This window comes from Pituophis catenifer, unplaced genomic scaffold (genome assembly GCF_029215685.1).
Source record: "Pituophis catenifer annectens isolate HBS135680 unplaced genomic scaffold, rPitCat1.0.hap2 SCAF_1, whole genome shotgun sequence".
In the NCBI taxonomy this organism is placed as follows: domain Eukaryota; kingdom Metazoa; phylum Chordata; class Lepidosauria; order Squamata; family Colubridae; genus Pituophis; species Pituophis catenifer.
In genome coordinates, this window is record NW_027256881.1 from 351,365,983 (window position 1) to 351,388,361 (window position 22,379).

General features: G+C 39.3%; 2 protein-coding genes across 2 annotated transcripts; both read left to right on the forward strand.

Moving 5' to 3' along the window:
• The first annotated feature begins 3,010 nt into the window (after positions 1–3,010).
• Positions 3,011–3,967, forward strand: LOC139313008 (vomeronasal type-2 receptor 26-like). Its single transcript, XM_070938297.1, has one exon. It carries the CDS (start codon positions 3,011–3,013, stop codon positions 3,965–3,967), a length of 957 nt encoding a protein of 318 aa, XP_070794398.1.
• A 9,144-nt stretch (positions 3,968–13,111) lies between these two features.
• On the forward strand, positions 13,112–21,162 carry LOC139313013 (vomeronasal type-2 receptor 26-like). Its single transcript, XM_070938311.1, has 3 exons — positions 13,112–13,146; positions 15,214–15,505; positions 20,284–21,162. Exons 1-3 carry the CDS (start codon positions 13,112–13,114, stop codon positions 21,160–21,162), a joined length of 1,206 nt encoding a protein of 401 aa, XP_070794412.1.
• The last annotated feature ends 1,217 nt before the right edge of the window (positions 21,163–22,379 follow it).

Genomic DNA, 22,379 nt, shown 5'->3' on the forward strand with positions numbered 1-22,379 from the left:
CATGATGAGGTTTGGAAAGAGGATCTCCAATGTCCAGTCATGGCAGGTAATTTCTGTAGCTTGTGAGTCACTGCAGATGCTTCGAGAGGAAGCTCCTCATATGAGTTTCTTCAGTTACTGATTAATAACTCCCATATCAATCCATCTCAAAGCATATCAAAACAGCAATTATTAAAAACAGTTAAGAACAATATTTTTTTTATTAAAGTCTTGAATGAACTGTTGAACGTCAACAGTTGCCCAAGTTCCATGGAGGAAGTGTCAGCCCAAGGCTAGATAGAAATCTGTGTCTGTTTGTTGTGAAATCTTAGCAGGCATCAATGCAGAACACTCTCAATTTTGCTCAGAATGTGCTCCGAAACCAACTCGTAATAATACACTCAATTTGTTTTAACCTTGGTTTATGTTTCCATGGCTTTGTATCCTGTGTGACCCTTCCCTTTTTGTTTAGTTTACCATTTGTTGCACTACTCAGCTTGCTGTATGAAAACAGCTTCTGTTCAACAATGGATGGAAACTAACGAAGGAGAGAAGCAGCCTAGAACCAAGGAGAAATTTCTTAACATTGAAAACAACCAGGGCTATGGCTTGTCTTTGGAAGTCATGGCTGCCCCATTGCTGGAGGCATTTCAGAAGAGACAGGACAGCCACTTGTCTGAAATGGTAGATGGTCTCTTGCTTGAGCAGAGGTTTGGAGTAGAAGACCTCCAAGGTGCCTTCCCACTCTGTTGTTCTATGTTTCTAAATCAACCACAGCAAACAGCAGGATTCAAAGTGATCCTAATGGGCTCCTGGTCTGAAATTCATGAGAATTTCCTGCATCAAAGGCTAAATGGTGGACCTCTCCAAACAGTGAAGTGACCAGCCAGGAAAGGTGCTTCCTTCTACATGGTCTCACTTGGTCAGAATGCACCTGGTTCCTGCATTCTGCTGCCTTTGACTAAGAGCTAGAGAAAGTCAATGGAATTTTCCATGGTTGTAATAGAAATTATTCATTTCTAAAATTCGTTTGTCAATTAACAAGACTTTGGGCCAGAGTAACTATTTGAAATGGCAGGTAGCCAAGAATCACAATAGGAAAACCCTATAATTAAGTTGTGATCTGGAACTAAAATTTTGGTATGTCTTGTATTTTGATGAACTGGAGTTGGAAACCATGCCCAGTAATAAAGAGAAACTTTTATAGTTTCAGAGTTAAATATTTGGTGTTACTCCTGATTCTTCAGATCTTCACCAAGAGAACTTCTCTAGCTTCTCAGACAGAAAACCCATCTTCTCAAGATGGCCATCAAGTTATGATAGAAGACATGATGTCTCATTTGAAAGTCTCCTTTCTTTCAGATTCTTCCCTATTTGAGGAATGTGCAGTTCAACAACAGTGCTGGAGATGAAGTCTACTTCTCAGAAGATGGACTGGGATCTGATCATTATGATATTCTCAACTGGGTTCTCTTCCCCAATCGATCGTTTGTCCCCATGAAAGTTGGGCAAGTAAATCCTGAGGCTCCCCCAGGCCAGGATTTTACCATTAACTCTAATGGAATTGTCTGGGCCACAAAGGTGAGCTGGAAGGAAATGTTGTAAACTCAGGGAAAGATTCATTCTCTTCCTGAGATGCAGAACATCTTTCCAAATGGAAAAATAATCAATTGAGTTAGAAATCATGGCAGTCATTTGGTGGAAAATCTGCTTTGCATGTAACACCTTTGAAGTCTGATTTGTGTCATTCCACAAGGGGTTAGGCTTGGGAGCAACATCTGCTTGAAATACAGGATGCAATTACAGCAAGCAACAGTGATTTCCATGGACCATTGTCACTCATGGTTGTTTCTTTTAGAAATTCTGTGGTTCAGTCACAATCCTTCCTCTGCAGAATGAAACCCCAGTTCTAATCTCCCCCATCCATGGGTGTGTCAGTAATGGCAGTGGCCTGAATCCCACAGGAGCTGTTCCATATTTTTGATAGACCATGCCAATGTATCTCTTTAGAAGAGAATCTGAACATAGAAGTAGGAATGAGGAAAAGAATGAATGCAGCAGATTCATTGCTTAAATAATTTCAAATGCTGATCTTTTAGACGATCCCCATTGCCAGGTGTGGCATGAAGAGGTGCCATGCAGGAGAGAGGAGAAGAGTTCCAGAGGGCAAGCAGGTTTGCTGCTACTGGTGTGAGGCTTGTCCAGAAGGGACCTTTTCCAATCAGACAGGTAGACAAGACTTCAAATGTTAATCTTTCAGGATCAAATAAGACATTTATTAAGTCATTTTTTGTTATTGTGTCATTTTTGATAAGATTGACATAAAATCATATCTTTCAGCAAAACCTTTCAGTTTACAGGTCTAAACTACCCCGGCCACCGAGGCACCTTTCCTGATACTCAGCAGTTCCATGCAGGATAGCTTTTGGGCAGAATTTATGAATCTCCAACTAGGATTTCCACTGCTACTCTAACATCCAATTGGAAAACCGCCTTCCAATCTATCCTGAGGAAGTGGGCTGTGTGGTCCAAGCTTTAATTTTTATTATTCAGAATATGCTCCTTCCATCAGCACTATCACCTTCTGAGGAATAGACCTGCCAGGGAAAGAGGACATTCATCTATCTATGTCTCTGATAGAGCAGGAGGGAGCAGAAAAAGTCTGAATGAACAGATTTGAAGTACAAAGCAGAGAGGTTAAGACAGGGCTAATGTACTCACAAACAAAATGGCAGCATTCCAGAATAACAGATCTGTCTGTCTTCTGTGGGTTCCATTAGAAAATAGGAGAAAAAACAGGCAGGAATCTCAAACTGAAAGCCTCATCAGTCATGGAAGTGCACAGTGAATGTATAGCTGGACCTGAACAAATCGTTGTCTCTGGCTAATCTATCCCCAGGATCATCATAAATGGAGGATGATTTGCCCTTTTTGATGCCCCATAAATTGTACAGGGAGACCTTTCATCACTCCCTTTGTAGACAGGCCAACAGCAGAAAGAGGAAATCATATCACCTCTGTAGGAGGGATAATGCATATGGCAGATACCCCTGAAATTCTTAGCCAAACACTCTTGATTTCAGATGCAGCTCACTGTGAACCCTGCCCAGAAGACCAATTTCCCAACAAGGACAAGGACCACTGCATTGCCAAGAAGATCCACTTCCTTGCCTATCAAGACACCCTGGGATACATTTTAGTTTTTCTTGCTCTTTTTCTCTCTGTGATCACTTCTGCAGTCCTGGTGATTTTCCATAAACATCATGACACACCGATTGTCAAGGCCAACAACAGAGATCTCACCTACATCCTCTTGGCATCCCTCCTGCTCTGCTTCCTCTGCTCTTTCCTCTTCATTGGTCAACCTGGGAAGATCATCTGTCTCTTCCAACAATCTGCCTTTGCCATTCTCTTTTCCCTGGCAGTTTCCTCTGTGTTGGCAAAGACTGTCATGGTGGTTCTGGCCTTCATGGCCACCAAACCAGGGAACAAGACAAGGAAACTCTTAGGAAAACCACTGACCAACTCCATTGTCATAGCCTGTCCCCTGGTCCAAGCCCTTCTTTGTGCCACCCGGCTGATAACTTCCCCTCCATTTCCCAGCTGTGACTTTCACTCCTTGTTTGGAGAAATCATCTTGGAATGTAAGGAAGGCTCAGCTTTGATGTTTTACACTGTGCTTGCCTACCTAGCTTTTTTGGCCCTCATCAGTTTCACAGTGGCATTTCTAGCTAGGAAATTGCCTGATAGTTTTAATGAAGCCAAGTTCATTACTTTTAGCATGCTGGTCTTTTGTAGTGTTTGGATCACTTTCCTCCCCACCTACCTGAGCACCAAAGGGAAGTCCATGGTGGCCGTGGAGATCTTTTCCATTTTGGCCTCAGGAGCTGCTCTCTTGGCTTGTATCTTTTTCCCAAAATGCTACATTATTCTACTGAGGCCAGATCTGAATTGTAGAGAAAATATAGTAAGAAACAAGAATTTCTAAGTAATGCAAAGATTGGCCTCATTTATATTTGTCTTTCAGACATATTTAGAATCTGATTTTTTTTTTTTAAAAAAAAAAGGTTGACAAGAAGGAGGAACTTATCCATTAAAGAATTCCTTATCAAGTTCTACAACTGGTTACATGTCAGGTCTTCATAGATCTCTATCGGGAAACTACCATTCTGTCGGGAGGGGGAGGCTTGTGTGAGATTCCTTGAGCAGGGTTTCTGTCAGATGTAAATGCCTTATTCTCTAATGTGTAAATAATGTATATATGGAACATCAGGGGTTAACTTATTCTTTGGACTTTAATGTATTCATAATTTACCACTCCCATTCCTGGCTCCACCCCTTGTATATATAAGGAGCCATCCTCCCCATTTTACTTGCTTCTATCTTGAATATTCAGCGAATATAGAATGCCTATTATGATTAAAGAGAAATATATTTAAATCTTTAACTTCTATTATCTTTATTGAGTCTGATCCTGAAAATATTGCAACAAGCTGGTAGCAGAGGATGGTTAATTGACTCAATAAGTAATTAAAAATGTCCAAGAAAGATAGGCCCAACACCAGGGCCTACAGCAAAGAAATAGAAACTGATCAAGAGACGATCAACGAATCCACTAATGCGATTTCAAGAGAATCCGAAGAATACACCACTGAAGAAGAAGAACTGATGAGTGAAAATAACGACCAGGAAGAAATCGAGATAGAAAATAACGAACTCAGGTCAGAGATATTAAAAATACTAAAAAGCCAAAAGAATGATGAGAGCCTCATCGCGGACCTCCAGGAGATGCTGAGAAACAGCGGAGCAGCGAGAGAGAAAAACGTCATTAAAGAAAAACCCAAAGATCAAAAAACTGTGAGTGAAATGACTACTGAGAAAATAGTTGTAAAAAAGAAAAGATGTGACATCGCGCGAAATTTTGAATGGCAGCCATCTTGGTTTCAACGAACTTCAAAAGAGAGTGAAGCAGAGCCAATCAAAACGCTCAGTTCAAAATTTCTGGCGCGAAAAACGCTATCAGACGAAGAAAGTGAAAAAGAAGTCTCAAACTCTTCAGATGAACCAAAATCAGAAAGTGAAGACGATTTAACAAAGTCTCAAGTAAAGTCAGCAATGAAAACGCTTTTTGCTGCTTTTGGGCCAAGATTGAAAATTTCCAAGACATCAACAAAGAAACAAGAAATCAAACCGACAACTCAAGACCTGCACGCTCCCATCCTGACTTCGAAAACGACGACACCCGAGCCCAGAGAGCCATGCCGATTCCGTCCTACACCGCAGACAGAATCGAGTGCCAGCGCACACAAGAGAAAGAGAAGAACCGTCGCCATCACCAAAGCCCCAAAAACCGAGCCAGAGACCGACTCATCTGAAGAGGAGCGGATCGAGAGAGCTGAAATGGAGAGAACCTTCCACAACGGCGCCAAAGAAGAAATGAGCAACGCGCATGTGCAAAACTACGTAGACAGCCCCGAAAGACTTGAACTGGCCAGAGAACCGCGCAGACTCGTTACAAGCATCCCAATGCCGTTCTGTAATTTCCTGCACTTGAGAGACCACGGACTGCCTCAGGTTGTAAGTAATGGACAAAATAATGTGGGGAATTTACCCAGTGACTTCCCAAAACTTAGAGTTGATGGCATTAATTTACAAGAGTGGTACCAACAGCTTCAGGTTATTTTTATGAAAGAAAATTTACTATTCTTTATAACTAGTCCTCCAAGAAGACCTTGGACTTTAAAAATAGATTGTTTACATCATAGAGCATTTTTCATAATAATTTCTAGCGTGTCTCCTGCAATGTATCATAGCATCAAACCAAACCTAACTGTATCAGAAATAATTCAATGCATGTTTAATCTATTTCACAGCGATAGCGTAGCCACAACCACAAGAATGTCTAAGGATTTCTTTTCTTCTAGAGTGAAACCAGGGGTTTCTATAAGTGAGCATTTGATAAATCTAAACAAAATAAGAGCTGAGCTGCAATTGAGGGGGGAAGTGATTTCAGATCAAACAATGAAAAGTGTTATTATCAATTCACTTGATCCATCATGGGATAGCTTTATGTCACACTTAGATACCATTAATTTGGGATATTTATCAATAGAAAGTCTATCTAACAAATTGATAGCAGAAGACAATTCAAGAAAAAATCGTTCCAGTAACCAAACAGAACACAAATCCTTTAGGAAAGTAGTCTTTCAAGATAAATATAATGAGGCCTTTAGATGCCACAATTGTGGATCCAGGGAACACAGTAGAAGAGACTGTCCCAAAGTCCCAAGGGAGAGACATAGGCCAGAATATAGGAGCAAATACAATTACAGACAATCTTCCACAGATAGACACAAATATAGAAGTCCACCAAATTACAGAGAAAGTAGAGGGGGTAGAGAAAATTCAAAAGAGAGAAAATCTGGGTCACTAAATGGGCTAAATAAACAAGACAGCATCAGAACACAACAAGATGAGAACAATAATTGGCTTATTGATTCTGGTGTAACAAATCACACCACTAACAACAAAAGTATATTATCTTCATTTACAGAAGATAAGTTTGTGATAAAGGTAGCTAATCAAGAAAAGGTTCAAGTATTAGGCAGAGGAAATGTGACCTTGCCTGGTTTAGGGAAAATAGAGGGGGTATTATTAATCCCAGAAATACCTCACAACATACTGAGTGCTATAAAACTAAGCAGAGAATCTGACATCAATATAGTTTTCTCAAAGGGGAAAGCAACTATAGAAAAGAACAAAACAAATGTAGGCACTGTGATGATAAAAGGGGGTCTACCCTATCTGATAACCAAAGAAAGATGGTTACATAACATTGATTCAAATATGGAAGATTGTATTGAAGCAGATGATGAAAATGTCAGTAACAGTGACAATGATGAATGTAAAATAACTCATGATAACAAAAATACACACAATGAGAAGAAACCAAAAATAGGTAAACCAATTCATGATGAGTGTGCTCACATCTTACATAGGAAGTTAGGACATGCAAGCTTTCCTGTAGTACAAAAAATGACTGAACACGCAGAAGGTGTCAAAATAAAAAATTGTGAAAATTATTTGGAATGCTCAGTATGTAAATCCACCAAACTAAAAACCAGTCCCAGACCAAAAAAATCTAACAGATCAACCAACAATATTTTTGATTTGGTACATATGGACTTAGTTGGTCCATTAACTCCATCAATTACCTATAGAAAACGTTACTTCCTAACAATAGTGGATGATTACAGTCGCTATGGTTTTGTTTACACATTAAAGCACAAGGATGAAACCTTTCAGAAATTTAAGGAATTCTACAAACGCATAGAAACACAACATAATATCAAAATAAAACAAATTATGACAGATAGGGGATGTGAATTCATGTCTAAAGAATTCTCCCAATGGTTAAAGGATAGAGGGATGCTACATTTCACGTCCAATCCATTTTCTGCATTTCAAAATGGGATTGCAGAGAGAAAGAATTCCACACTACAAACCATGATTAGATGCACATTAGAGGATGCTGGTTTAGGCAAACAATTTTGGTCAGAAGCCTTACATTATTCAAATTACACTCAAAATAGGACATGGTCCAGTATTGTGAATAAGACACCATATGAGGTGATGTACAATAGAAAACCCAAATTAGCACACATGCACATATTTGGAGTTACTGCAGACGTACACATACCTAAACAATTGAGGAGAAAGGGAGAAAACGTATCCAGGAGATTAAGATTCATGGGATACGAAACTGGAACCAAAGGGTACAGATTCATTGATAATAATAACAAATTTATAGTATCCAGAACAGCTGTGTTCCATGAGCAGGCCAATTGGTCTAAATTGCACCTTAATGAAATATTTCCTAATAAAAGCAAAGATAATATATCTTGCGAGGAAGGAACAACAGAAAATCAAAGTATTAACAAAAATAAGAACAAAACCAAAACTTGGACAAATAGTCAGCATAAAATAAAGACAGACACATTAACAAAAAAGGAAGCTAGATATTTGCATGACAACCATAGCAAACCTGAAAGAAATATTAGAAACAATAGAAACCAAATACCAAATAAATACAAAGATTACATAATGCATATGGATGAAGAACAAATAACACCTAATACATATGAGGAAGTATTGAAACTTCCCCGTGAAGAAAGAGAAAAATGGGAACTAGCTATGGAAAAAGAGATGGAAAGTTTACAAGGATTAAATGTATTCACACCTGCGATCGCACCTAAGGATAAAACAATTATAGGTACCAGGTGGATTTATAAAATTAAGAATTTAGAAGGAGGTAATACCTTATACAAGGCCAGACTAGTTGCACAAGGTTATGCACAAAAATATCCAGAAGACTATACTGACACATATTCACCAACAGTGAGAACAGAGAGTGTCAAAACAGCTCTTGTAGTAGCATCTGCACTCAATCTGGACGTGTTTCAATATGACATACAGACTGCATACTTACACGCAAAATTAGATAAGGAAATATATGTAAGAGCACCACACAGTCAATACACTAATAAGAACGAAATTTGGTTATTAAATAAGAGTCTGTACGGATTGAAGCAATCTGGCAAAAGATGGTACGATTGTTTGGTAAAAGTACTTAAGACCATGGATTTCAACGCCACCACTGCTGATAACTGTTTCTTTGTAAAAAAGAGTAATGATCATATTGAATTTGTATTAATTTATGTTGATGATATTTTATATATTGGAAAGCATAAAGAGAGCAGGGAAATCTTTGTAAATAAGTTAAACGAACACTTCTCATTAAAATCACTAGGTAGAGTGAACAAATACCTTGGTGTACAAATTAACAAAACAAAAAGGGGATTCAAACTTACTCAGAAAGATAAAATCATTGAACTCCTAAACAAATGTAACTTAAATAATGCCAAAACATGTGACACACCTATGCAAACTGATTTTCTCAGAAACATTGATGAATCTTCCCCTGAGTTTAAAGACAACACATTTTACAGATCAGTTATAGGTTCACTCCTTTATATATCTAATTGGACTAGGCCAGATATTGCATTACCTCTCAATTTATTGTCAAGATATGTTAGCAGACCAACCTTGTATCATTGGGAAGCTGTCAAAAGAATTTTAAGATATCTGAAAAGTACATTAGATTTTTGTTTAATATTGGAACCCAATAATGACAAAGAACCAAAAATTACTTGTTATGCTGATGCAGATTGGGCTGGTGATACATCATGCAGAAAGAGTACCTCTGGTTATGTTTTTCTATTGAACGATTGTCCAGTTTACTGGTATACTGGTAAACAAGAACTGGTAGCCACTTCTACCACAGAAGCGGAATATGTTTGCTTGTCTAAAGCTGCAAATAACCTTGTATGGTTCAATGATTTGATCACAGATGTTTGGAAGAAACCTACTTTACCATTTATTATGCATGAAGACAATAAAGCGGCCATTGAAATATCTAGATCCGATGCAATTGGACAAAGGTCCAGGCATATTGATATAAAATTTAAGCACGTGAGACAACTATCTCAAGACGGATTCATCAAAGCAATACATTGTGATACTTCTGAACAATTAGCTGACATATTAACAAAACCCTTACCTTCTAAACAACACAAATATTTAACTTCTAAATTATATGTATTATATTGTCCTGAATCTGAATGTAACTGGTGTTGTATAACGAACCGGCATTTAGAGGGGGATTTGTCAGATGTAAATGCCTTATTCTCTAATGTGTAAATAATGTATATATGGAACATCAGGGGTTAACTTATTCTTTGGACTTTAATGTATTCATAATTTACCACTCCCATTCCTGGCTCCACCCCTTGTATATATAAGGAGCCATCCTCCCCATTTTACTTGCTTCTATCTTGAATATTCAGCGAATATAGAATGCCTATTATGATTAAAGAGAAATATATTTAAATCTTTAACTTCTATTATCTTTATTGAGTCTGATCCTGAAAATATTGCAACAGTTTCATTTACTTTGCTTTGCTGTACCTTGTGGGAAATAGGGAGGGGGAAAGAAATTCACTTTGAGCCATCTGCTTTATCTCACCACTAGAGAAAGTGAAATTGAAGCACCTGGGAATTTACAGTTATCACCATCTCTACTTGAGGTTCTCAAAATGTCTTCGCACTTTGGGATTGGCTCAATGTTGAAGTGGACATTGGGAGGGGCTTTGCTTGTAGCAGCTTAGCCTAACACTTTGAGTGGGAAACTTCAGTTCCTGCCTATATCTCCTTTGCTATCACCGTCTTTCAATAAAAGTTCCCTTTCAAATGATAATTGTTTCAAGAGTTCTGTTTTCTTGAAAAGACTGGCGAGGCAGGACCTTACATTACAATTTACCTGTGGTTAGCAACGATCCTCCAGTCTTTGTTTATCATGTTTTCAAAATGTCCTCAGTGATGTCCAGAGCCCTGATTTGATGGGAAGCTTGTTCATAAAGATGCGTTTATTATTACAAGGAGAGAATTTTCTCATTTTATTCCTTTTAATTTAGTTCATTTTTTAGTTAGTATTTTAAAGGGATGTGTTCAGTGTTAGTGTTTTTAAGCAAATATGGTTGTTTCCTTAGATATCTGAGGCATTATAGAATTACCTACCACTATTCAATGATTTTTGAAATGGTGGAATTTAAATCTCTCACACATCCAGATCTGATAAACTTCCTTGTCAATGTCAGGCAGAATTTTCCTGAGATGGATGAACAAAGTATGTGATAAATATGCAGTATATTAATGTAAGTTAGGAGGCATCTGTCAATCACCCAGTCCTGTGACATGCAGTTATTTAAAAGTGATAACCGGCACCTTGAATGGTGCCTTGGAGGAAACTGGAGGCCACTGCAAGTTATGCAACAGAAGTCTGAAATGAGTGAATCTAGAAGGGTCCAATATTGTGGGCTTCATTTTGGACCAGCTGCAGTTTTCAAGGAGTCTTCAAGGGTAGTGGAGTTTAAATCTCTCTCACATCCAGATCTGCTATACTTCCTTGTCAATGTCAGGCATAATTTTCCTGAGATGGATGAGCAAAGTATGTCATAACTGTTTGCATTAATAATCTCTCATGATATTTCGTCTCTTGGACATCCTTGGTGAACGAAGGTGGTCTATGAGATCTTTGTGCACAGGGAGTCTGCAGAGGAATAATTTGACCCAGGATCACAACCAAATTTTCTTAATGGGTATATGTTACTAGCAATGCAATCCAGAGCATGAGAGTCATCTCAGTTTATTTATTTATTTATTTATTTATTTATTTATTTATTTATTTATTTATTTATTTATTTATTTTTATATGCCACCCTTCTCTGGAGACTCAGGGCAGCTTACAATGCGTTAAGCAACAGCCTTCATACTTTTGTATATTTTATAGAAAGTCAGCTTATTGCCCCCACAAACTGGTCCTCATTTTACCCACCTTAGAAAGGATGGAAGGCTGAGTCGACCTTGAGCCTGGTGAGAATTAATGTAAGTCAGGAGGCATCTGTCAATCACCCAGTCCTGTGACATGTAGTTATTTAAAGGTGATAACCAGCACCTTGAATGGTGCCTTGGAGGAAACTGGGGGCCACTGCAACTTATGCAACAGAAGTCTGAAATGGGTGAACCTAGGAGGATCCAATATTGTGGGCTTCATTTTGGACCAGCTGCAGTTTTCAAGAGGTCTTCAAGGGTAGCCCTAATGCAAGAACATTGCAGCATGAAACAGTAGAAAATGTTCACAGCTCAGGTTTAGATCGTGGCAGTGGTTTGTTTTCCAATGAGATTTGATTATTGGTTTTCTGTCCTGCATTTCATTCCACAGTGGTTTTTGGATGGAGGGGGCCTGAAGGATTAAGCAGTCGTAATAGTCACACAAACATTACAATTGGTTCTTCTTGAGCGATGATGATGAAAAAGTAACTATGCAACTTATCACATTGACAACATTTGAATGTTTGTAAAGCATACAAAAACTGAAGTCATAATTCTTGCAAACGTTTATTGGTTTATTGCTTGATTGGTTCGATTTATATGCCGCCCTTCTCCGGAGACTCAGGGCGGCTTAAAATGTGTTAAGCAATAGTCTTCATACTTTTGAATATACCTGCTTCGCCCCCCCCAAGTGATGTTCTTTTTTTTTTTATACAAACTCAGCATTATTGTACCCAACCTCAGCGAATGGCAAGAGGTCTGCCCAATTGGACTGCTGGTAGTTCACGTAACACCTCAGGTATTATTCTACCATGGCATTCCGTCTCTCTACCCTCCCATTGGTGCTCAGATGAAAGACCAAGCTAAGGCCTTGGGATGACCCAATCGACCGCAGGAACTCCCTCCAGAATTTAGCCATGATCTGCACTGTGATTTATTTGTTATTTATTTATTGGTTTGATTTATATGCTGCCCTTCTCTGGAGACTCAGGGCAGCTTACAATGCGTTAAGCAATAGCCTTCATACTTCTGTGTATACCTGCTTAGTATACCTGCTTTTGGCCCCCACTAAGTGGAGACTTATTCTCCAAGCAGGCACACTTCTTTCTTGAGATAGGTACCATTCTGCTCCTTGAGCAGAAACTATTAGTCCAGGAAGATCCTAGAGTGAAGAAGAGTCCTAAGCATTACAGTTCAATGTCATGATGAACCAAAGATGAAAAATTCCACTTCTGGGAGAACCAATCATGCACAGCTGCCTGGTTTTGCAAGGATTCAAACTGAGACTCTCCCTTCCCATCCAGCCTTCATGCATGAGGGCAAAACCTTCATAGCACCGCTTGGTCAATCGGTGGTTGTACAACTGAATATCATCAGCATACAAATGATACCTGACCTCAAACTGAAAAGGCTTTCCAGATGGATCCTGAAAGTCAATGGATTTGGCTCAGTCTCAATCCTGCAACCAACACTGAATGGAACCACCTTCAGGTGAAGGAGAGACTCACCTAACACTATATACCCATTCTTTGTTATCCCAGTTTCTGATTTCATCCACTGCCATGTGGTTATTAAAAAGCTGGTTATTCCATCCAAGCATTGGCAGGACTTCTCACAGTTACAAGGGTACAACTGATAGTTGTATGCCATCAAACCCCATGACTCTCACACTAGCTGACCAACTATGGCCCAGGCCAAACTCCATCTTGTTTCCAGGGGGTCAGTTTCATGGAGGTCAGATTCACAACTTCAGCATGACTCCATTTACTCTGTGCATTACAAGACACATAAACATGTTTTTCCATTCTGGTGAATGAAAAGCTATTGCTCCATAGGTAGAACAATTGCTTTTCCTTGAAATTATCAGAAGTACAGTAATTCATAGTGTGTCCCCTGTGGATTTCTCAATACAAAACCTTACAAAATAAACCCTGCTTTAAAAAAAATATCTCTGAGTTCTTCAGATGAAGGCAGAAGATGTCACCTTAGACTCCCTTGCAAAGAGCTAATTCCTGGGTTTCAGGAGACTTGAATGCCTTTGTTTCCTCTATGCTCATGGCCCAAACACAGGTAAGAGGAAGCATTGTTGCTATAAATTTATCCTGGTGCCATCCAGGTGACACAGGTTCATGGCTTAGGCCAGGGTAGCGCTTCATGGCTTAGGGCCAGGGTATTTGCGAGACCGCCTGCTGCTACCGATAACCTCCCACCGGCCAATACGCTCTCACAGAGAGGGCCTCCTTGGGGTGCCGTCGGTCAGGCAATGTCGGCTGGCGGCCCCCAGGGGACGAGCCTTCTCTGTGGGGGCACCCGCCCTGTGGAATGAGCTGCCTCCTGGAATACGATTGATCCCGGACCTCCGGACCTTCCGTAAAGCCCTGAAGACGTTTTTATTTCATCAAGCCGGCCTAGCCTATATGGTTTTTTAATTGGGATTTTAAATTTTATGGATTTGGGGTTTTAAATTTGGGTAGCCAATGATTTAATTCTTTTAATTATCTTAACTTTTGCATTTGTATGTTTTTTAATTTTGGCTGTTCACCGCCCTGAGTCCCTTCTGGGAGAAGGGCGGTATACAAATTAAATTAATAAATAAATAAATAAATAAATAAAACAGGTGTTGTCTGCTGTACTCATGTTCCAGTGAGATTTCAGGAGCAACCTTCAAATGAGTTTCTGCACAAAGTTTCTTTTCTGTTCTAGGAGGGAAGAAGACAAGAAAGATGGGGCAGGAGTCATGCTACTGCTGATGCCCTTCCTGCTCCTATCTCCAACTTCTCTGAAAAGGCTGCAAACCATATGTGTGTGAAGAAAGACTGGGCAGGAGTTATGCTACTTCTGATGCTGATGCTCTTCTGGTTCCTGGCTCCAACTACAGCAAAGAGGCTGCAAACCATGTGTGTGTTCAGGGATTATATCGAATTAGATGGAAGCTACTACAGGCCTGGTGATCTCGTTATTGGTGGGAATTTGCCCTTGGGAAGCATTAACAAGTCTCCTGTCCTAGAGTTTAATACAGTGAAGCTTGTTTTTAAAAAGGGGTAAGTTTCAGCTGAAGGGGAAACACGGAGATAAATTGTTTCTTTGCTTTACATTCAGGGACTTTTTTCAAAAAATACTTCTAGTGTTTTGAACTGTTCTGGTGTAGTGCATATTTTCTGCTTTTCTCGATAAATTAGGAAGCTCTTCAAATAGGCTGGAATTCTCAATCTCCTCATCAGATAGATGATAAACAACAAAAATGAAGAGGGAAGCTTTGCTGGACTAGTGAAGAAGTCAAATTATAATATTAATCTCACCAGTAACTTCTGATAGAAAATACAAATAAAAGCTCAGCACGCTTCAAGTGTTCAGGAGTTACAAAGATCCCTCTCAGTGTTGGAATCAGCATTGCTGATGAATAGTGACCTTCAGTAAATCTATGAGGTGATCCCCACTGTAGTCCTGTGCTCAGCAATCCTTACCACACCTGAAGAAGCTGCTCCAAGAGAGACCTTAAATAATTACATTGAAAGTGAAGCAGTTGGAAAGGATTACAGCCACCACAGCAAAGTGAATATGGCTGGGATGATAGAGAGTATAAAACAATCCGGATATCTACGGAAAGACTTGTTTCCTTTCTCACAAAGTCATCCAAGTTTAGCCAAGGAAAATCCTCTGAAAAAAACCCAAACCCATTGAAATTTGGGAGTTTCTGCCCTCAAAAGTCCCCCCAAACATTAAAGCAAATTCTACAGCCATGCACAAGCTTTCTTGTAATGTTTGCCAATGTTTTTCTCCCTACAGACTCATCACCAGTAACTACCAGCAGTTCCTTGCATTGATGTTTGCTGTCTCCCAGGTCAATAAGGATTTTCTTCTGCTCCCCAACATCTCCCTTGGCTTCCACATCCATGGCCATTACCAAACTGTGATAGTTGTTTCTTTAAACAGCCTCTCCATCCTCTCCTCAGGAGGCCAAGTGGTTCCAGGGTTCAAATGTGACCTGCAGGACACTCTGCTGTCTGTCATTGGTGGTCTCAACTCCAAACTCTCAAGGCTGATGGCCTCCATCTTCAGCATCTTCAAGGTCCCACAGGTAAGAGAGCTCCCTTGGATACAATATGGATAAGACAAAGATGAAAACACACACATAAGCCAAGAGGAAATTAAAAGTAGTTTGGGGGAGGCACATCATGAGCCTGTCGCTCTTCATTTATTCTTCATTAAAGAGTAGCCATCATTTTAGTGACATTTATTCTCTGTATCAGGTTGTTGGTTTCTTCTCTTGTCTTCTGACATATCACAATCAGTCAAGATGTGTAAGTGGTGGCTCTCCCTAAGAAGGGAAGGAGATGAAGCTTGCCACTGAGAATCAGTCAGCCTGACTGGTGGAGCAAAATCCATACAATGGTGACTCCTAAAGTTGCCCTAATACTTTACTTTGTCTTTGTAAGATGAATCTCACTGTTTTTCAGCTCGGTGTTGGCTTTGAGTTCTCTCGGGAAGAGAGAAGAGTTTATCCTTCCTTCTTCCAGATTAATCCCAAGGAATCTCCTCAGTACGTAGGTCTAGTCAAACTACTCCTGTATTTCCAGTGGAACTGGGTTGGGCTTTTCACCACTGAAGATGACAGGGGAGAACATTTCCTCTCAACTCTGATGCCAATGCTTAAGGAGAAGGAGATCTGCCTGGCCTTCACTAAAACGCTGAAATCACATGATTTTGAGATTATATGGAAACAATTACTTCTCAATTTCCAGACTTGGTCAAAAACTGAAGTGATTATTCTGTTTGGAGACCCCAAATGTAGTGTCAGTGTACAGACAATGTTGTTTATCCATAAAAACTTCAAGAAGAAAACATTTCAGAATGTTTGGATCTTAACTTCCCATTGGAAACTTATTGTGGGTGAATCTAAAGGCACCTTGCTATTTCTAAAGTCTTTCCATGGAGTCTTGCATTTCAGGGACCACACCGGGGATGTCTCAGAATTCAAACATTTTGTTCTGTCTTTAGACCTCTTGAACCCACAAGGGGATGTATTTCTCCCTCTATGGTGGGAAAAGGCCTTTCACTGCAAGATTCACCAACCAGACAAGATCCCTCCAATGGGGAAAAAACAATGTACAGGAAAGGAGAATCTGCAGAATATGCCCAATTACATTTTTGAAAGAAGTATGACAGCTGAAAGTTACAATATCTACAATGCCATTTTTGCTGTGGCACACACTTTACATGCAATGTATGCATCCAGAGCCCAGCCAACCATGATGAGGCATGGAAAGAGGATCTCCAAAGTCCAGTCATGGCAGGTAATTTCTGTGGCAATAGGAAAACATATTAAAAGCATTTATTACAAATATATGAAATAAGAATAATGTTTTGTGGGAAGAGTTTGGGTGGGGGGAGAAGAGAAGTAAACCAAATGAGCTGTCCATAAGATCCATAGAAGGAAGACCTTCATAAAGTCCTGAAAGGCTTCAATGGTTGCCAGAGTTTCAGGAGGTAACCCTGACAGGGAGTAGATGTCAGCTGAGACCAAAAGAAGAATCTGGCTGTGTTTGAGAAAGAAGCTTCCAGAAGTCAGTAGAAGTCCTACTTGAGACAGTTGCATAACAACGTCCGTTTCCCTCAGCATATAACAAATATCCAACTTGTAGAAAGACACTCAATTCCTTTTACCCTTTGTTTATTTTTCTATCAGTTAACATCCTATTTGACCCCACCCAATTTGTCCAGTTTTACATTTATCGTACTGCTCAGGTTGTAGTGTGAATGCAGCAAATCTTGGTTCACCTGAGCACATAAAGCAGGACTCAAAATAGTCTTAATGGGTTGTTTGTCTCAAACACATCAGACTTTTCTGCATTAATGGATAGACATTGAACTTCTCTGAACAGTGAAGAGAAAAACCAGGGCAAGCCTTTCCTTTTCCTTGATGTCCATTTCATCAGACATGGTTCTTGCATTGTGCTCTGTTCAATACTCAGGCAGAGAAAATCAGAGGAATTGTACTCTGTTCTCATACAAATTATTTAATTGTTGCTAAAGTGAAATGATCAGTTACAAGACCTCAGGACAAAGTAAATATTTAAAACTACATGTAATCAAGTATTACAGGAGGAAAACCATATACGACCTCGTAGACGACCCTCACTCTGTCAAAGATCTTGGAGTACTCATCTCAAATGATCTAAGTGCCAGAGCTCACTGTAACAACATTGCCAAAAAAGCATTAAGAGTTGTTAATCTAATCTTGCAAAGCTTCATTTCTGGTAATATTATACTGCAAACTAGGACATACAAAACCTTTGCTAGGCCAATTCTTGAATACAGCTCATCTGCCTGGAATCCGCACTGTATTTCAGACATTAATACAATTGAGCAAGTCCAGAGATATTTCACAAGAAGAGTCCTCCACTCCTCTGCTCACAACAGAATACCTTATGCTACCAGGCTCAAAATCTTGGGATTAGACAATTTAGAACTACGCTGCCTTCAGTCTGACCTAAGTGTAGTATACAAAATTATCTGCTACAGTGTCTTACCTGTCAATGACTACTTCAGCTTCAACCACAATAATACACGAGCACACAATAGATACAAACTCAAGGTAAACCGCTCCAAACTCAATTGCAGAAAATATGACTTCAGCAACAGAGTGCTCAATGCCTGGAATGCAATACCTGACTCTGTGGTTACTTCCCCAAACCCCCAAAACTTTAACCTTAGATTTTCTACTGTTGACCTCACCTCATTCCCAAGACATCTGTAAGTGGCGTGCATAAGCATACCAAAAAGCCTAATATCCCTGTCCTAATATTCCTTTTTATTCATATCCATTTCATGTATTCATAATCATGTTTATACTTATATGTGTTATCTTATACATATTTGAGAAATAATAAATAAATAAATAAATAAATAAATAAATAAAATATTAATTTTGAAATGTGGCAGTAAAATCTTTCAGTGTACTTATTCTGATAAAGCTTGATTTGAAGAAACCATGATACAAAGGACCAAAGGAAAACCATTTGTAGTTTCAGAGTTAAATATTTGGTGTTACTGCAGATTCCTCAGTTCTCCACCAAGAGAACTCCTCTAGCTTTTCAGACATGAACTCATCTTCTCAAGATGGTGACCATGTTCTGATAGAAGCCATAACCATAGCTCTACCCCCAATACTCCTATTTCTGAAGGTCTCCTTTCTTTCAGATTCTTCCCTATTTGAGGAATGTGCAGTTCAACAACAGCGCTGGAGATAAAGTCTCCTCCTCAGAAGATGGACTGGGAACCGCTGGTTATGATCTTCTTAACTGGGTTTTCCTTCCCAATCAATCTTTTCTCCCCAAGAAGGTTGGGCAAGTAAATCCTGAGGCTCCCCCAGGACAAGATTTCACCATTAAATCTGATGGAATCGTCTGGGGCACAAAGGTGAGCCGCAAGGAATTGTTGTAAATTCAAGGAAAGATTCATTCTCTTCTTGAGATGTACAACATCTTTCTAACTGGAAAAATAATCAATTGAGTCAGAAACCTTGGCAGTCATTTGGTGTAAAATCAGCTTTGCATGTAACATGTTTGATGCCTGATTTGTGTCATTCCACAAAGGGTTAGCCTTGGGAACAATGTCTGCTTGAAATGCAGGATGCAATTACAGCAAGCAACAGTGATTTCCATGGACCATTGATGCTCAGTAGTATCCTCATGGTTCTTTTTTTAGAAATGCTGCAGTTCAGTCACAAGCGTTCCTCTACAGTCTGAGATCCCAGTTCCAATCTCCAACATCTGATGGTAGGTTGGGAGTGCCAATGGCCTGAATCCCCCAGCAGCTGTTCCTGGTTTTTGATAGATGGTGGCAATCTATTTCTTAAGAAGAGAATCTGAAAATAGAAGTAGGAATAAAAAAGGGAAATAGGAATGAGGGAAAGAATGAATGCAGCAAGTTCATTGCTTAAGTAATTTCAAATATTTCTCTTTCAGACCATCCCCTTTGCCAGATGTGGCATGAAGAGGTGCCATGCAGGAGAGAGGAGAAGAGTTCCAGAGGGCAAGCCAGTTTGCTGCTACCAGTGTGACCCTTGTCCAGAAGGGACATTTTCAAATCAGACAGGTAGAGAAGACTTCAAATATAGATCTTCCAGGATCAAAGAAGACATTCATTAAATCGATTTTGTTTATTGTGATCATTTTTTATAAGATTGAGTTCTGTTTTCAGCATAACTTTTCAGTTGATGGATCTAAATTGCCCTGGCCACAGAAGTCACCTTTCCCAATCCTCAACAGTTCCATGCGGGACAGTTTTAGGGCAGAATTTATGAATCTCCAACTTGCATTTCAATTCCTCCTGTAATATCTGATTGTGAAACCCAAATTCTAATCTTTTCCTGGGAAGTGGGGTTTTCAGTCCAAGCTTTAATTCTTATTACTTAATGCATGCTTCATCCATCAATACTATCAACCTCTGAGGAAATAGACCTGCCAGAGAAAGAGGAGATTCATCTATCTGTGCCTCTTTGATAGAGTAGGAGTGATCAAATAAGTCTGAATGAACAGATTTGAAGCACAAAACAGAGAGGTTAAGGCAGGGATCATGTACAGATAAACAAATAGCAACATTCCTGGATAACAGGTCTATCGATCTTCTGTGTGTTCCATTATAAAGTAGGGGAGAAAACAGGCAGCAATCTCAAACTGAAACCCACATTATTCATGGAATTACATAGTGAATGAATAGCTGGAATTGAACTAATCCTCGTCACTGGCTAATCTATCCTAGAATCATTATAAATGCAGCATGATTTCCTTGAATGAATGAATTCTTAAACAAAGATTCTTGATTTCAGATGCAGCTCAATGTGAACCCTGCCCAGAAGACCAATATCCCAACAAGGACAAGGACCACTGCATTGCCAAGAAGATCCACTTCCTTGCCTATCAAGACACCCTGGGATACACTTTAGCTTCTCTCACTCTTTTTCTCTCTGTGAGCACATCTGCAGTCCTCGTTATTTTCCTTAAACATCATGATACACCAATTGTTAAGGCCAACAACAGAGAACTTACCTACATCCTGCTGGTCTCCCTCCTGTTCTGCTTCCTCTGCTCCTTCCTCTTCATTGGTCAACCAGGGAAGCTCACCTGTCTCTTCCAACAATCTGCCTTTGCCATCCTCTTTTCCCTTGCGGTGTCTTCTGTGTTGGCAAAAACTGTCATGGTGGTTCTGGCCTTCATGGCCACCAAGCCTGGAAACAGGTCAAGGAAACTCTTAGGAAAACCATTGACCAACTCCATTGTCCTAGCCTGTCCCCTGATCCAAGCAGTCCTTTGTGCTACATGGCTGGGAAACTCTCCTCCATTTCTTAACTTGGACTTCCACTCCTTGTTTGGAGAGACCATCTTGGAATGTAAGCAAGGCTCAGCTGTAATGTTTTACGGTGTCCTTTCTTACCTAGGACTTTTGGCCCTAGTCAGTTTCACAGTGGCCTTTCTAGCTAGGAAATTGCCTGATAATTTTAATGAAGCCAAGTTCATTACTTTTAGCATGCTGGTCTTTTGCAGTGTTTGGATCACCTTCCTCCCCACCTACCTGAGCACCAAAGGGAAGTCCATGGTGGCTGTGGAGATCTTCTCCATTTTGGCATCTGGAGCTGCTCTCTTGGCTTGTATCTTTTTCCCCAAATGCTACATTATTCTGCTAAGGCCCGATCTCAATTGTAGAGAAAATATAATAAGAAACAAGAATATCTAACCAAGGCAAGGAGTTGCCTCATTTATATTTCTCTTTCTGGCATGTTTAGAATGTGATAAGATTTCTAATAAATGATGACATGAAGGAGGAATTTATCCATAAAAGAATTCCTTATCCTTGCTTACAATATTCCTCTGTTCAGTCTTTTGTTTTTCATGTTTTCAAAGTGTCCTTATTGAGGTCCAGTGCCCTGTATGGAAGGAAAACTTCTTGTTAAAGATGTGCTTATCATTTTGGATATTTCTAAGTTTATATGGCAAAGGAAAAAACCAAGAATCTGATACAAACTACTGCAAGATGCTCAGGAAAAAGGGGGCTTGGGTTTTCCAGATATGAAATTGTATTTTGAGGCATGTTGTCTGGCCTGGTTAAAAGAGTGGGTGAACCTCCAGAATAAGACGCTACTTGGAATATGGGGCCACGAATTAAGATTTGGTTATTTATGGTATGATAAAGTTAAAGTTAATGTTGATTTTAATAATTACTTTGCTAGATGTGCCATACTAAGAGTTTGGAATAAATATAAAACAAGGTTCTATACGAAGTTGCCTCTTTGGGTGTCCCCTCAAGAAGCTTTTTTAAGAAAATAAATGGTGGCGAAGCCAGACCGCTAGACGTATGGTAAAATATTATTTTTCAACTCTGGTGAACCTACCTTAAAGTTGAGGGAAGAATTTGAATTAGAAGGGTATGTTTGCCATTGGTTTACATATGAAGAACTGAAAGAATGGCTTAAATCAAATAAAAAGAGTTGTGGGTTTGATTTTGCTAAAGAATGAATTGGAAATATTACTGTATGGTAGTGATGAACATATTATTGCTAAGATTTATAAAATGTTATTGAAATTGAATTTGGAAAGTGAACATGTAAAGCACTGTATGATTCACTGGTTAAAGAATTTTAGATATAATGTGATGCTTGAACAATTAGAAAATATGTGGATGAAAGGTTTAAAATTTACACTAAACTATAATTTAAAAGAAAATTTTTATAAGATGATGTATCGCTGGCATTTAACACCAGATAAGTTATCCAGAATGTATAACGGTATTTCAAATGAATGTTGGAAGTGTAAAAGAAAAAAGGAAGTTTTCCCATTTATGGTGGACATGTGATAAAGCAAAGAAATTTTGGAGTAAGGTTCATATTATAATACAAAATATTCTTCAAATGAAAGTAAAAATGAAACCAGAAACTTTTCCTTTCGGTTTAATGG